Source organism: Carassius auratus, chromosome 19, assembly GCF_003368295.1.
Source record: "Carassius auratus strain Wakin chromosome 19, ASM336829v1, whole genome shotgun sequence".
Classification (NCBI taxonomy): domain Eukaryota; kingdom Metazoa; phylum Chordata; class Actinopteri; order Cypriniformes; family Cyprinidae; genus Carassius; species Carassius auratus.
In genome coordinates, this window is record NC_039261.1 from 14,713,537 (window position 1) to 14,730,931 (window position 17,395).

Here is a 17,395-nt window from a genome sequence, read left to right on the forward strand (position 1 = left end):
TAAGCACCATGTAAATCTCCCATTAGAATGACTGTATTTTTAGCGTGTGTGCTCAGGTTGACTCACGTGTGTGTTGATCTTGCCATTCTCGTTGGTCATGCTGTCTCGATGGTGGAGGTTAGCAAACGGTTTGGCTGCTCCCCAGGACTCGAGGTACTGCGTCATGCGGACAGACGCTCTCATCTTGACCCCATCCAGAGTGGGACGAGGCCGAGCAGGTTGTGGGGGACTCCGTTTTTCTGCCTAAGCATGAAGTAGAAACACAGCATGAAGTACGAGTCTAAATGGATATAACAGCACAGAAATCCAAAAAATCGAAGAATATGTCCTGAAGCGGAGGGTCACAGATGTGTTTTATAATACATTCTTGATCCAAGTGTATTACGTGATCAGATACTGATATTCAAGATATTTCTGTCGACTGTGTATTTCTGTGTACTCTGTATTAACATTTTCATTCAGTATAAGCTAATTTAATTGTAACCAGATTTTCTTACAATAATCTTATTTAGGGGCGCCATGTACTGTTTTTTTTTTTTTAATTAAATTAATTTGAAATAAAAATAGAATTAAATTTGAGAGAAAACTGTGTCTTGTGTTCACATTTCTTATTATATATAAATTTATACATTAAAAAAATATATAAAATGGCTTATTAAAATATATATTCATTCATGTAAAAAGCTGCTTTACACATTAATTAATATGCATTGTATGAAAGGGGTCTCTTGTAAGAGGTTCGTCATATTTGAGGGTGCTTTAGCTTGAAACCAAACGATAGAAAAACCCTGCTATAGTATAGAAAGATAACAGTGGGTGCCTCAAATCTGTACGGACTACTTTACAGCAACTTGATTCATTGACAGTCATCCATTAGAATAAAACAAAAAAATGCTAATTGGCATTAACTGAACAACAGTTGATAAAATAAAAGAGTACAACTAAACAAACAAGCAAAAGCCCTCCAAACTCAAAAGCAGTCATCATAACGGCAGTGTGGAGGGAGTGGGTGTGCAGTGGGCTGTTATGATAAGAGGGGCCCAAAGGCTCAAACTGAACAGAAATAAATGTATGAGTCTCTTATGAGAAGAATTTGTTGCTTTTGTAACCTCGGGCAAAGCAAATGCATTGTTGGAAAGTAAATAAGGCACAGAATAAATAAAAGAATAGGCGTTGTTATTTGAATATATGGTGCCAGGCATTATGATATCTGTGGGCTGAAAAGCCCACACACATCTGAATGGACGGATGTTCAGGAATCTTCTGGGTCTTGATGCCCATTTCCTCGAACTTGTGTTTTGACAAACACTCCCTGCGGTTGTCAAATATGACCACAAAGTCACGTTTGTGTAACCGCACAGTCTAAATAGTGTAATTATGCTAATTAGTGCTCAAGGTGAATTTAATTGAATGCAATGCAAAGTTGCATAACTAGACACATTATGACACGATTTATTAACTATCACGCAGCAGGTGTTGGTTTGTCTATGTTTAATACTTTTAACTAATTTTCTGGGTAATAAACAGACATTTTTGTTATTTATAATTATGTTGTTTATTCAAAATATATTTTTTTATTGTTTCCACAATAGTTATTATCATAGCTGATATTTGTTCTAAACTCCTAACATGATTTAGGCCAGTATGAAACCTCTAGCAAACACAAAGCAGCACTGTTGTCTTCAGAAAATTTAAATGTCTAGTTATTTATAAATGTGAAAGCTGGACTACATCACTTTTTACCTTCGGGTTGATGACTAGGTACGTGATGATGCCGTGCTCTTTCAGGTAAGAATCTCTGCTTTGTCCGTTGCCTGGCTCGACTTGATACGCTCCTTTCAAATGCTCCAGTGTCACAGAAGAGATGTGAACCCGTCTGGAGAGGAGCACACAACTATTACAGGCTGGCGAATGAAAGAACACTTCACAAAAACAGGTGCATTATGTGAGTATTTCACAAATGTTCCAATGCCCACAGAGACAAAAGATTCGAGATACAAAAAATGAATGTAGTGCTTTGCGTTTTTGTTATTTTTGGGGTTATTCAACGAACACTCATTAGTAGCACAAAAGCACATTCACTGTGCTCTCAACAGAGCATTTTTATTAACGTCAAGAACCCTCCATGAGCATAATAGCACTTGTGGCAAATATGTGAAAATCATAAAAAGGGGAAAAACAAAAGTCATATGCTGATCTTACCCAGGTACACCCCCCGCCTCCATGTGATTGGCCAGGGTGACGTCATGTGACCAAACATCATACTGCCATTTCTGGAGGCCGATCACACCGCAGAGAACATTCCCAGAGTGCACTCCAACACGCATGTTAATGTCAACTCCGGTAGCATCTCTCACCTTCCTGAAATAACAAGTAAATTTGCCCATTGTTTACTATTTTAGATACTTTTAAATAATAATAATACAAAAAAAAAAATTACATTATTTGCCACTATAGTGTAATTGAAAACGTGTTTATGTAACTCATTGTGACATTGTGATTATTATTTAATCAGCATGTAATTAATTCCAAATGCATTTTAATCAACTTTCAGAATTAAATTGTATTAAAATATTCTTAAAAAATACGTAAAAATGATTTTTTATTACAAAATTTTGAAAGAAATGTATATGTAGGCACAATTAATATTTGTCTACTAAGCTAATTTTAAACATAAACCTTTGGACTGAAAGGTTTTTTAAATCATAAGAAACACGTTTGGGTACTCCTGATTTTATATTACTATTGTATGTAAATAAGGCAAGTTTTCTTCCCGTCATGAAACATATTTCTTTTACAGCTAGTACACACTTCTCAGGCTCTCCCTCCATCCTTTGAAATGACTGAAACAGCACCATATTTCACTGACATAACTCGGCTTGACACCAGAAATATTTCTAGCAAAGTAAACATCAGAAGGTGCCAGGATTGCAAGCAGTACGTGTTGGTTTATGAGGGAGTGTGTCTGGTATATATTCATTCAGCACTCAGAACGTATCATATCTTGTGTTTCAGATAAGCCCGTTTGAATGTTCCTGCTGCAAAAAAACTGTCTAGACCAGCAGTTTTTTTTTTATGCAGGATGGATTAATGGATGAGGCAGGATGCGGAAGTCGTGGCCTAATGGTTATAGAGTCTGACTTGTAAACCAAAGGTTGTGGGTTCGAGTCTCGTACCAGCAGGGATTGTAGGTGGGAGGGAGTGTATGTACGGCGGTCTCTCCCACCTTCAGTACCATGACTGAGGTGCCCTTGAGCAACCCATTGCTCCAGGTGTGTGTTCATGGTGAGTGTGTGTGTGCGCACTTAGGATGGGTTAAATGCAGAACATTAATTCCGAGTATGGGTAACCTTACTATGTCACGTCACTTTCATTAAGCTAGTTTTGGTGCTATTCTAGGTTGTGGACCAGTATTAAATTGCTTAACCCCCCCTCAAAAAAAGGTGCTGGTGTTCATTCAAAACAAATCAAAAAGCAGCCAATGGTGCTTTTTCAAAAAAACAAAACAAAACTAAAACAGCCTCTAGTGCTCCCTCAAAACAAAAGGTACATGGTACCCCAGGAGGTGTGTTCAGTTCTCTGACAGATAATTTCAGTGTATCTGTCACACACCATTCTTATTACTTGGAGCCCCTCAGCTTGAGATATGTCATGCTGGAAAATACACGGGAGGGTTCTCAATTACCCCCTAAAATGGATTTGTGTGTGTGTAAAAGAAAAACATTGCAGTAGTGTAACGTAAAGCAAATGTGTGGCAAGAGAGCGGATGAATGAAGAATGGGTGAGGAATCTTGAAAGGGATTGGAAAAAGGGGCTGCACTTTGAGATGGAGAAAGAGATGAAAAGGAGAACGTGTGGGTTTCAACAACATCACACATCTGAGCCTCTTGAGTATGAGGGTTATTTCAGCCTCCGAGAGTAGTGCTTGAAAAGACAGACACCATGGGAAAAATGGACATAGAAATGGTCTTTTGTAGATGATGTAAAGGTGTAATGTGACAAACACCTCATGTGTATTGGTTTTAGGAGTTTGAAGCAGATATAACTCTAAAGGTCTTTTTGTTCTAATGAAGAAATGGAAAATGGGTAATGTACAATCAGCTGGTCATTATCTCAAAATAAATCCTAACCGGCACTGACTTATGAGATGCCCAGCAGGTGTTCCACAGGCTGGCAACCGTACGGCATTGTAAACCAGTAATATTTAGGTTAAAATGGCCTATTAAGACTGAATTTTACAGCGTGTTTGCACAGACATTTAAACTACCACAGTTATGTAGGAAACTGAAATTTCCTGTGACAAAGGTCAATAATACAGTTTAGTGGTTATTATGCAAACATATTTTAGTGCAGGTCGCTGTGATGGACCAATTATAATCTAGTTTGAGAAAGATAGCGTGCTCTTTTACTTGATGGCCTCACACATGTCCAGCCCCATCTTCACACAGTCCTTGGCGTGATCAGTCAGAGGGTCCGGCAGCCCTGACACACAGTAATAGCAGTCGCCCAGGATCTTGATCCGCATGCAGTCGTTATCCTGCATCAAACAAACCATTAAGTCAGCAGTTACTGTAGACATGATATTTTATACAGCAAATTTTTTTTAATATCATATCAATATATCAATTTATCAATTTGAAAGTATGTTAGAGACTGGGTCTAGTTGTCACAGAGGCTATATCTCATGCCTGTTAGGACATATGATACCTTGGCTATCTGGTCAAATTTGCCGAAAAGCTCATTGAGCATGTAGACCAGTTCTCCAGGTGAACAGTCACTGGCCAGACGTGTGAATCCAACAATGTCTGCATACAGAATGCTGTGGAAAATATTTAAATGTTTATGAAAAGCAGAGTTATCCAAACTGTTAAAGAGTATTAAATTATGTTTTTGCACTGCAATTAATGCACACCTTGCAAATAATTATTTTCGGAATAAGTATTTTTCTTGTTATCCAGTACTGAAACATCCTTAAAAACACAACCATGGTGATATTTAGACCAGCAGTATGATTTTTGTGATACTGCACTTACAGTAGATGGACAACCAGAACGGGTAATACCGCTGCGTGAACCACCACCACAGGGCTGTAGCGTTAACTGCAAGTCAGTCGCGTGTTAAAATCATTTGCGAAACAACCACCGGGTGGCTCAAAGGGACGGATTGTGAACTGAATGTAATTGTAAAATGTTGGTTTGTTAATGGAGATGAGAGGAGGGAGTAAAACAACAATAAAATTATAATATAACACTGTAACTGTCAGGACTGGGGTATGATCTGACCTTTTTTCTCTTTCTTTTTTACTTATTGTTCTTTTTGTTTATTTTTTTGTTTCACCTAATTTTTCTACCCTTTCTCTCATTTTGTTTCCGTTTTTCTCTCTCATTTATTTTGATCTATTTTCTCTGGTTTTCCTTCCTTTCATACTAGTGCCAGCTGATCCCGTTTAGCAATCTATGCTGCGGCTTGTCTGACACACCTGTTCCCTCTATCTCATTACCCTATTTATTCTGCTTGATTTCAGCACTCGTTGTCAGTGTGTTCTGTGATTTTAGCCGTTTTCAGCTTCGGTTCCGTCCTATCTCTCCATATAACATGTAACGTGTGTTTTGCCCTCAGGATTTATCGGACTGTTCTTCTGGTTCTTGACCTGGCCTGTTTTTGACCCCGTTGCTGCCCGCCGTACTCAGCTCTGTCTGCACCTCGCTTGACCCCCATCTGCTCGACTATTCTCCTGTCTCCCGTTTTGTATTTATTGCTCCCTTCTCTCCTGGTGCTTACGGAGGCTGAGCACATTACCTGTACGCTGTGCAGATGGAAGCTAAAAACTGAGCCATTTTTTCCCAAGCTGAGTAGTGTTTTTTTTTTTTTTTTGAACGTTAGGCCTTCGCCTTCCTTCTGTAAATAAAACTACTTTTTTCAGCTTCATCTGCTCTTGGGTCCTTATCTGACCTGACACCACACACTGACCAAGAATGGACCCAGCGGATGACTCAACTTGGCAGTCTGTGGGAGCGATGTTGGGCTGTCACGAAATGGAGATTTCACCTGTCACTCTGTAGACACCTTGTTGGCTCAAATCACTGATTTGGTGGGGAGACTTGATCGTCTTACTCTGTAAGATTTTGCTTCACCACCCCCCGGGCCTCTCCCCATCCACTTTCTCCTCTGACCGAGAGTGAGTAACCCCCTATTTACGCTGGTGAGCCTACAAGTTGTAAATCCTTCCTTATTCAGTGCGAGGTGGTGTTTTCTCCACAAGCTAGAACCTACGCATCAGAAGTCTCCAAGGTAGCATATGTCATCTCCCTGCTCACAAGTTGAGCACGTGATTGGGGTACCCCAGTATGGGAATCACAGGCCAGGTGCTGTTCTGATTTTAGTATTCTTAAGGAGGAGATGATTAAGATTTTTTTTGGCAAGGAGGCGATCCCAACTGTTAGCACGTCTTCAACAGACGTTCGGTGGCTGATTACTTTGTGCAGGTCCGCACCCTGGCCGCTACTTGTGGATGGAACACTGAGGCCCTTATTGCTTGTTTTTTAGAGGGTCTCAATGACTCTGTCAAAGATGAACTATACACTCACGAGGTCCCTGAGTGTTTGGATGATGTAATCAGTCTGTCCCTCTGTATAGACACCAGGAGAGAACTACGCTGTTGAGTTCGAGCAGACTCAGAGCCAGTCACATCCGCCCCTCCATCCCTGAGTGCCGAGGAGTGTGAACCGATGCAGGTGGATCGCTTGCGCCACATGCCCAAGGAGAAACCGCGCCGCCTGTTGGAGGGTCTTTGCCTGTATTGCGCGGCTCAAGGACATCAAGCTCACTTGTGCCCTGTAAAGGCTATTCATTCACCACAGAGATCATTTGGTTGGTACTGCCATTTCCCCCAATCACAGGTCACACACCCATCTATCTGTGTCTTTTTTCACTAAACATGCTTTGTTTAAGGCTTCAGCACTCATTGACCCGGGAGCAGAGGGCAACTTCATTGATGAGGATTGGGCGCACGCTCGGGATATACCCATCCAACCCCTGCAGTCACCTATAGTACCTCATGGGCTCGACAGGCAGCCACTTATGCAGATTTCTTGCTTCACTGATTCGGTGAGTGTTCTTACCTCCAGGAACCACAGGGAGGACCTCAAGTTCCTAGTCTTTAAGTCTACAGCCAGCTGTACTTCCTCTCCGTGACCGAGTGAGAAGTGATGGAGAAGTATTTAAGTGATTCTCCAGCAGTCTGTATTATTCGTCCCTCTTCTTCTCCGGCCAGAGCGGGGTTCTTTTTTGTGAAAAAGAAGGATAATATCTTAATTTTATCCTCTTCTTTTCAGGAGCATTTCCAGCACTTCCGGAAAGTGCTTCAGCGGCTGTTAGAGAATCAACTGTTCATTAAGGCAGAGAAGTGCAAGTTCCACGTACAGTCAGTTTCGTTCTTGGGGAACATAATTTCGGTGGGGATGATTCGCATAGACCTTGCAAAGGTGAGAGCCATCTCCGAATGGCCGGCACCTGATTCCTGTAAGGCATTACATTGGTTCCTGGGTTTCACCAATTTTTATCGGTGATTCATCAGGAACATCGGGCAGGTGGCAGCCTCCTCTTACGGCATTAACCTCCACCAAAGTAAATTTCTGTTGGTCTGAGGACACTCAGGCAGCGTTCAGTGAATTAAAACGTAGATTCATCTCAGCCCCCATCCTGGTGACTCCAGATACTTCCCGGCAGTTCGTGGTCCGTGCTCTCCCAGGTATCCCCCCTAGATAATAAACTGCATCCATGTGCTTTTTTCTCACACGTTTGTCTCCCGCAGAACAAAACTACATCGGGGATCGTGAGTTGTTGGCTGTTCGACTGGCTTTGAGGGAGTGGCATCACTGGCTGGAGAGAGAGCGGCCATTCCATTTCTGGTGTGGACTGACCACAAAAACCTGGAGTACATCAGGTCAGCACGCCGACTTAAAGCCCCTTGGTCCCACATTGCCCTGGATTTCGTTCTTGGACTCCCTCCAACCAGCGGCAATACAGTGATTTTCACCGTATTGGATCGCTTTTCCAAGGCGGTTCACTTGGTTCCCCTTCCTAAATTCCCCTCGGCTAAAGTAACAGCCCGCGTGTTCATTGATCACATCTTCCAGATTCACAGCCTTCCAGAAGACGTGGTTTCTGACAGGGGGCCTGAGTTCGTTTTGCATTTTGGAGGGAGTTCTGCCGATAGATTGGAGCCTCCGTGAGTCTGTCGTCAGGCAGGTCATCTGCAGACCAATGGCCAGACTGAGCGCACCAACCAGGGTCTCGGTTGGATGCTTTATATATATTTAAATACACAGATTAAAAGCTAAATGTTTTCATGTAGGTTCATTCTTGGTTTAAAAAATAAAACATTTTGTATACAAACTAAAAATATAGTTGCATTTTAGTATAATATTGAGAGTTTTTTTGTCTGTTATTTTTAGCCAAAGTAAACAGTTCTAAACAAAGTCACAGGAGAATTAGCTCTTGCATCTATGAGCAACACTCAGTAGTGGTGTTACTGAATTAATCATTGACATGAGTGAAAGATTCAATGACTCACAATCACTTCTTTAGCTCCTGAAATAATATATATCTTTGAATGAATTTGATGAGTAAATGATTCAACGACTGACTCATAGGAGAAACTTGTTTAGTTCCAAAATAAATCTGTGCTTTTGAATGAAATGGATAAGTAAATTATTCAACGGCTCACTCATAAAGAGAGTAACTTGTTTTATTTATGAATAAATTTGTGTTTCTCAATTAATTGTTAACTGAATAATTTAATGGCTCAAACATAAAAAGATTAACTTGTTTAAAGGCACAATATGTAAGATTTTTTTATTGAAATATCTAAAAACCACTAGAACAGTCTTATTTATTTTGTTGACTTGTGTACTTACATTATCCCAAATGTTTCGAAGTATGTTTTAATCCAGAGAAATTAGCAATTTTAACTAGTAACACAGACCGTGTCCATACTGTCATTGTGCCGCCTGCCAATGACCTCATAACCCCTCGATTTCCATTCCTGTTTTGCAGAAATAATATGGAAACACCAAAGATGCTTTAATATGTTGTGCATTTTACTGGTGATGACCGCACATAGTAGCATTACAACAGAACTTACAAATGTATCTAGTTTGATAAAACATTTCTGATTTACTAAACATACGCAAGACCGGAAGAGGTTGACTGTGGCAAAATAAAAGCTCCGCTGCTTTGGAGCCGTGTGTAGCACTCGTTCAGCGGCCTTGTTTCGCTTTCACGGCTTTTAGCCTCACCCTGCTTCATTCTACTACGTTAATAAATCATTAACTCATGAACATGATTTTTGCCTGAGTCCCGTCGGATTGCATCAGCTGATGGGATGAAGACCACAACTCCCATGATTCCACACTCAGTCACCGCATCATCAAACAACACCTTTGTTTCTTTGTTCTTTTTAGTATACGCGCCCTTCAGATGGTAAAAATTACATATTGTGCCTTTAATTCCTGAATGAATCTGTGTTTTACCAATATATTCTCACTCCACACTCTTTTGGTCAGTACCGTTTAGCATCACTTTTTGACGCATAGGGTAGCCCTTTAGCATAATTGTTCAACATGCAGGTTACTCTGTAGCTTTAAATCATTTATTTTCAAGAAGTATAAATATTCCATGTCTTCTGAGGCAAAACACCATCTCCATCCACTACAAAACTCAGATCCTGTGTGCGGCAGTCTGTGCACAAATACAAAAACTATGACAGAAGAACCATAACAGAGCAGGATTATTTTCAGTGATTAAAACCTTATGTTTTACTGTGTTTTACTCTGTTCTTCGCATAAAGATATTAGACGTCTTTAGAAGACTCGGAATGTAACACAAACTTGTGTGTGATAATCTTATACCACTTTTTTGGCCAGTTTTTGCAATAAATACCTGTGACTGTACTCTTATTTGCTTATTGCGTGTTTTATATTGTAGGTTTAGGGTAGAGGTGGGGTTAGGTTCTCCAAAATATCTTTGAAACTATATGCACGCAAAGAATTGAATGTGTCTTGATATGACACATAAGGCAAACAACTGAAAGCAACAGAGTACTTTGTGCTTGGAAAAGTGACTCAAAAGGGTTACCCTGCTGTCACAGTGTCTCGCCTGTGTTTCCCTGGGTGTCCACTAGTGGTCTCACTTCCCCATGTAGTCACCCCACTGCAGGTACTACATTTCCCACAAGCCTTTGTCCGATTCATCACTGTTAAAGCTGCGGTAGGGAACTTTTGACGCTCTAGTGGTTAATAAACAGAACTGCTTGCGTCTTGCGGAAGAACATCGTAGCCGGAACTACTTCTCTCTGTTTATGTCTATGAAGAATCACAAAGGTACTGGGTTACTCCACCGCGGTATCCCCGAAGCAATCTAAAATAGTCCGAATATAAACACTTATTATAGGTGCACCCTAGTGATTCAGGACGAGCCAAAAACACGGTTTGGAAAATGGATTCATGGTGTACTCGCTTATTATATACATTTTTCTACATTTTGATCACAAACAAAGTTACGGACCGCAGCTCTGATTGGTTATTTTTTACCGGGAGTGGATGACTTTCTGCAAATGGCAATAGGACACTGGGAGGAACCAGAGGAGCTTGATTTTTTTCACAGATTATCTGTCTCACATCCTACTGTTAGGACATATGACAGGTTTAATAAATATGTAAAAAATATTTTTTTACAAAAGTTCCCTACAGCACCTTTAATTGCACACCTGCTAATTGCACTCAGCTGTTCCCACTTTCCTCATTTTCACCTGTCCATATATAGCCTGTTTGTTTCATCAGTTTCATGGAGTCCTTGGTTTATATCACCCTGCTTTTTCATGTTCCCTAGTATTTTTTGTGTTTCTTGTTTTGGACTGTCTTTCTGATATTGACCTTTTGCCTGATTGGGTTACGATTTTGGATTCCCCTATTAAAACACTGCAACTGTATCTCTCTGTTTGTGTGTGCGTTCGTTACACCTGCATGTTAAATAGTGACGCCAAGAGGTCCTGTCAAAGCATCAATGTGTGACATGATGGGAGAGAGAACATGTTGACTTTTCAATGAATTGTTGGTTGACTTATTCAATAACTCACTCAAAAAGAGCAACTTGTTTCATTCCTGTATGAATCTGTGTTTTTCAATGAATGGGTCAGTGAATGATTCCATAACACACTCACAAAGGGTGTAACTTGTTTTGCTTCTGAATGAATCTGTTTTTCAATGAATTGGTACAACTAAATGAATCAATGTCCAAGTCATTGACTTGTCACCACCTACAGGTGTATCAATGTAAAATTCACAAAAGAATCCCCACCACTAACAGACTGACTGTCTGTTTGGAACAAACACAGACAAACAAAGAGATACAAACTGTTAAAAGTGTCATTGGACTGTATATAAGTGCTCTTGGAAAGCTGCTCAGTTGTTGAGATTTGAGGACCCAAACTGTTGAATGAATAAAAATATTTTCTATGGTAATTGACATCATGCCACAAATGCTTTCCAACTTAACTTTTACTGAACCTAAAACGCACCTCTAATACCGCCAATATCCTTCAGTAACATTAATGACATGAGTGCACGGCCTGCCCTGGAAGATGCTCTGTGAAATCCATCATGAATTAGAGATACAGAACATTATGTAGATGCCAAGAAAATATTCTTCGCTTTTTCCTTCAGTCAGTTACACTGAGAACAAGCAGAGCAACAACCAACCTCACCGATCAAAAGGATACTGAAGTAGAAAGAAAATTTGCATCCAAAACAGAAAACTACTCGTTCTTCAATGCAATCAACAAAAATCAATGTGTTTTGGTGAAGAGCCTCTGCAACAGTTTGCCCTATTTAGCTGAAGATTGTGTTTGTTTTTACTTTTTAATAGAAGCACACGAAAGTGTCTAGGCACTTTTTAAAAGAGAGCTACTTATATCTAGGTTGATGAATAGCTTGTTTTTTGTGTGCAGACAGAAGGAGGGCAGGATGGTTTGACAGGATCTATTGAGGGTATGACAGCTCGGCGGAGAGCAGGTGCAGTGCATAAGATATGTATATATTTTCTAGGCTGCCTAAAATAAATCAGCTGAGCGCACGGATAGTATGTGTCACAAGTCCTACCTCACATTGGTGTGTCTCTGTACGTAGAGGTTGTGAAAGTTGTTGGTGTTTTCCGCCTGGCCGAAGTTAGGCCCCTTCAGTCTCTGAATGATCTCTTCCTTCATCACCCTCGCAATGTGGGCGGGCAACAGGGACAGCAAAAGACGCTCCTATTGGTTCAGAAGAGAGGGGGGTGGTAGTTATATGTCATTTTGTGGACAATTTCCCCCCAAAAGTAAGCAGCAAGAACTGTTTACATAATTTATATAAAAAATAATTAATAATAATTGTGTACCAGATTCTGCATGATTGGATGATGAAAACTGGAGTAATCATGCTGAAAATTCAGCTTTGCATCACTACTAAATTACATTATAAAATATATGGAAAATATCTTAAGCTACAAATATATATATATATGAGATTATGTAAGATTTCCTTGTGCTCATCAAGGCTGTATTTATTCGATTTATTTGAAGAAAAAAAAAACTGTAATACTGAGAGATATTATTTCAATTTCTAATATTGGGTTTCTTTTTAAATATACTTAAAAATATCATTTATTCCTGTGATCAAAGCTGCCTTCATTGTAACACGATCCTTTAGATATCATTCTAATATGCTGATTTATTATCAGTTTTGGAAACAGTTGTGTTGCTTATTTTTTTGTGGGGGGGGGGGGGTTCTTTTATGAATAAAAAGATAAAAAAAAAACACAATTTATTTACAATTTTCATATTTTCTAACAATATGATTCTTTACTATCAGTTTTTATCCATTTAACACATCCTTGCTGAATAAAACTGACTCCAAACATTTGAACATTAGTGTATATTGTAAAACAAGATTTCCATTTTTAATATATATATATATATATTTTTTTTTTTTACATTTTATATTCATAAAAGAATCCTGAAAAAAAAACAATAATTCAGACTATTATAATGATTTCTGAAGGATCATGTGACACTGAAGACTGGTGCAATGATGCTGGAAAATCAGCTTTGCATCACAGGAATAAACTGTTATTTAAAAAATATTATTTTCTTTTTCACAAATGATGGATGTCTGGTAGAATGACAGACAGAAAATAGGAGAAAAATAACTGAGGTAGATGAACAGACTGAATCATAGCAGTGCAACTAACAGATGTCTCTTGCCGCTAATTAACTAAATACATATATATTCTAAAAGAAAAATTTGAGACTCTACCAATGAACATATGTAGACATCGTTTGCTCAGATGCTGTTCTGAATTTAAACAGCTGAAATCTATTAAACTTTACACTCCGTCTCTTTTTTTTTGAAACATGTTAATGCTAGAGATCTTATCCACCAGGCTGATTAAATGACCAATATTTGGCTTTATCACATAGTTTTGGCATCAACAGAGAACTGTTCACAGTTGGCAAATTATCATAAGTGGTCAGCATGCTCAATGAAAAATGTTTGTTTATTTGAATTGTGAATACATTTTGTACTTCATCAGCCATCAGCCGCCCTGTTCTTCAGATATCCCATTGGCTTTGACCATGTTAAACCCATATTGGTCAACCACTAATTAAGTCCATTTTCAACCCGGGGTTAAGTAATGCATCACACTTGATTGAGGGTTAACACAGGGTTACAGAGAACAAATAACTCAAAGAAAACTTAGAACAATGTGAAATGTGGAACATGATTGTGTTTGAGGTTTGAAAAGCCTATTCATTTTTCTTTTTATTATCCCGTCACTTTTCCCCCGTTCCCTTTGTTTTTCTTTCAGAGACCGCCCTGCTTAATGAAGGACAAATAAAAGAAAACAGAATAATGGGGTGTGTGCCGTGTGCTGATTGCGACTTCAAGAAAAGAGGAGAAATTATTTATACTGTACAGTTTTTACCATTGTACTCAGAAGAAGATGTGAGTGCTTTTAAATAACAGTCCATTAATGTATTATTATCAAAAATGAGACAAATCAAAGAAGGTTGTCCACTCTAATGGGTGCATGTGCTGTGGTCTGACAGAGTGACTGCGAAAGGAAATGATGTCATTAGTCCATCTTGCGGTCCTTTGTCTAGAGTATAAATGGGCATGATGGTTGCTCTGTTAAAGTGCTGTAGGAAAAAGTGACGAGGATGTTAAAGATCTCACAAAATGCTTTCTGTGTTCAGTTTTGACTGTAGTAATAATAATTCAAAAACTGACACTTTGAAAAAAAAAAAAAATCTAAACCTTTACAAAAAGTTGTCTGAGAATTTCTAAATATATATATGTAATATTTAGTTGTTGTTTTTTAAAAAAAAAATTACTACAAATTGTATAGTTTATTATGACTTATTATTTAGTGTATAAACCATATAACCATGGTAATGAGGACCATGGTTTTACTTCTTGTGACCACCATCCTACTGATACTATAGTCAGCTAAACTCTGGATTCTCAACAAGAACTTCTGTTTGGATGTTAGGTTCTAATTGGGGAAGTCGTTTCAAATTGGAATTGTTCTTTCGGGGAAGTCGTGGCCTAATGGTTAGAGAGATGGACTCCTAACCCTAAGGTTGTGGGTTCGAGTCTCAGGCCAGAAATACCACGACTGAGGTGCCCTTGAGCAAGGCACCAAACTTCCAACTGCTCCCCGGCAGAGGTGTCAAGTAACGAAGTACAAATACTTCGTTACTGTACTTAAGTAGAAATTTGGGGTATCTATACTTTACTTGAGTGATTATTTTTCAGCCGACTTTTTACTTCTACTCCTTACATTTTCAGGCAAGTATCTGTACTTTCTACTCCTTACATTTGAAAAAAAAGCTTCGTTACTGCTATTTCATTTCGGCTTGTTTTCATTCCGGCTTGTCATCATTCAAAAAAAAAAAAAAAAAACCTATCCAGATAAATCGCGCCATCTGGATGGAGTGAATTTGATTGTGGTTGGATGAGAAGTATAAACATATACCATTCCGACACCCTATTGGTCCATACGCGATCCATCACATCTACATCTGCACATGACACAAATCACATCACACTGCAGACAGTTTTGGGTTCGTTTATCAAAAAATATATTTCTTAAAAGTAGGGTTGGGTATGGAACCGGTATCCGATCGCCTCAGAGTCAGTCCACTTAAATTTCACATGAAACCAGCGACAGACCGGTCTCCTCCCGTCTTTGATTGCGCTCTTCAATCCGCAGAGGCGCAGACCGCGAACGGAGCAGCGCATGCGCACTTAAACAAACAGAGGACACAAGGTATGTGTTTATCGATAGATTGTTAGAATATCCATATCTGTGCAGTTCTTTGTCATAAATACAGTTTACAAAAAGTCACGAGGTAGCAGTCGGTTTCTCATCTGTAAAGTTTTCGCTCATCACACCACAGCCGTTTCCTCCAGCGAAAATCTAGCCCTTAACACATATGAACGACCACATACTTTAATTACACTTACTTAAATATACTTAATTTAATCATACGTACTTTATACATACACTACTGTGCAAAAGTCTTAGACACTTTAGTATTTTCACTTAAAAGAATGGTGTTCGGCCAGTTATTTATATATTTTGCTGTAGTATGTCAGTATAAAATATCAGTTTACATTTCCAAACATTAAATTTCCCGTTGTCAGACTGCTTGTGCATTCAAAATCGCACTAGATTATTACTAAAATTAATGACCAACTGATATTTCCTACTGACACACTACAGCAAAAGATATAAATAACTGGCTTAAAACCCTTTTTGGGGAGAAAATACTAATTTTTCCATAAGACTTTTGCACAGTACTGTATTTTAAAAACGACATTGTTGCTACTTTATAAAGAATGACCATACAGTAATTCACAGAACTGATTTAAAACAGTGACAGACAGCACTCATGTTAACTTTTATATCAGAGTGAGTGACAGAGATACAGTAGAAACATTATGTGTGCTTTTGTATTAAATAATGACCCAGATCATGAAATACATTTATTAGCCTTAGATTAAGGGAAGCACAACTTGCACAACAAGCTATGGATTTATTTTAAATATTTGTAATGTTCTTTAAAGTTATCCATAGTTTTTTTGTGTTTCTTTTTTTTAAAGTATCGGTTCAGGCACCGTTACCATTTTAAAAGTATTGAAAAGGCACTGGACCCTATTTAAAAGTTATTATTTCTCACTGGCTCATTTACCAAATGAGTGCTTTTTCTTCGTCCTCCACAAATTAAGCTACTGTAGGTAGTTCGGTAGCGAGATGTTTTAATAAATTAGCGTTTTCGATTGACGATGCGATTGACAATGTTGTGATAAGTAGGCTATACCAACTTTGTAACTCGTTACCCCCCGAACACTGGACATAGAAGACGTATGTACCAAATACAAGAAGCTATCAATCAAGAAAGTATCAGGATTATGATTTCTTTTTCAGTTTTAGTTTTTGATCAATCACTTGGATTAATCATTCATTTTGAGAAGCACTATAATGTTTACTGTAAATAGACCACCATCCAAGTGTAATTGTTACTAAGCCTGCACCAATGTTCTTGTCCATTGCCCTCGCAGATTCCTGCAGCTAAGCTTGGATGTACATAAACATTCCATTAAAAGTTATTGATGACAAGCCTCTGAAGTTTGACTTTTTGCACTATAACAATACTTATTGGCAACTAGTCATCATATCTCTAGTCCTTTAATGTATTTGCATTGAACTAAAGTGCGTTCATTTTAAATGGGCATATATGCGGCTGAGGAAGACCTGAAGGTCGAAACGTTGTTTAATTAAATTCCTCCGGAGCAGTAGTTTTGAGCGTTCAGACTTCACTTCTTTATTTGTCTATATCATTTAGTTGTCTTGCACCTGCGTCCTAATTGGATGTTTGGGATGTGCACACCATTTTTGTATTTTTATATATGCGGCTGAAACAGGAAGCCTAGTGCATCCCAAATTTTTCAACATGAACATTATAGTCATTATGGCCTATGGCCTTTAGAAAAATGTTTTTTTGAGGAGGTGGGGTAGTACACAATAGGCCCCTGTGGTGCGGCCTAAGCTTTTGTTCTTAATGGCATTTTTTTCCCCTTACATTACTTTTACTTTTATACTTTAAGTAGTTTTTTAAACCAGTACTTTTACACTTTAACTTGAGTAAAAAGCTTGAGTTGATACTTCAACTTCTACAAAAGTCTTTTTAAACCCTAGTATCTATACTTCTACTTGAGTAATGAATGCCAGTACTTTTGACACCACTGCTCCCCGGGCACCGCAGCATAAATGGCTGCCCACTGCTCCGGGTGTG

General features: G+C 38.8%; 1 protein-coding gene across 1 annotated transcript in view; it reads right to left on the reverse strand.

The window, feature by feature from the left end:
• The window catches only part of adcy2b (adenylate cyclase 2b (brain)), a 74,112-nt gene that overhangs the window by 13,976 nt on the left and 42,741 nt on the right, over window positions 1-17,395 (reverse strand). The window contains exons 5-10 of the mRNA XM_026289094.1: window positions 12,159-12,307; window positions 4,708-4,819; window positions 4,410-4,537; window positions 2,203-2,361; window positions 1,744-1,876; window positions 67-243 (exon numbers count right to left, since the gene is read on the reverse strand). Of these exons, the coding sequence (XP_026144879.1) occupies window positions 67-243; window positions 1,744-1,876; window positions 2,203-2,361; window positions 4,410-4,537; window positions 4,708-4,819; window positions 12,159-12,307 (858 nt within the window). The remainder of the gene's footprint in view (window positions 1-66; window positions 244-1,743; window positions 1,877-2,202; window positions 2,362-4,409; window positions 4,538-4,707; window positions 4,820-12,158; window positions 12,308-17,395) is intronic.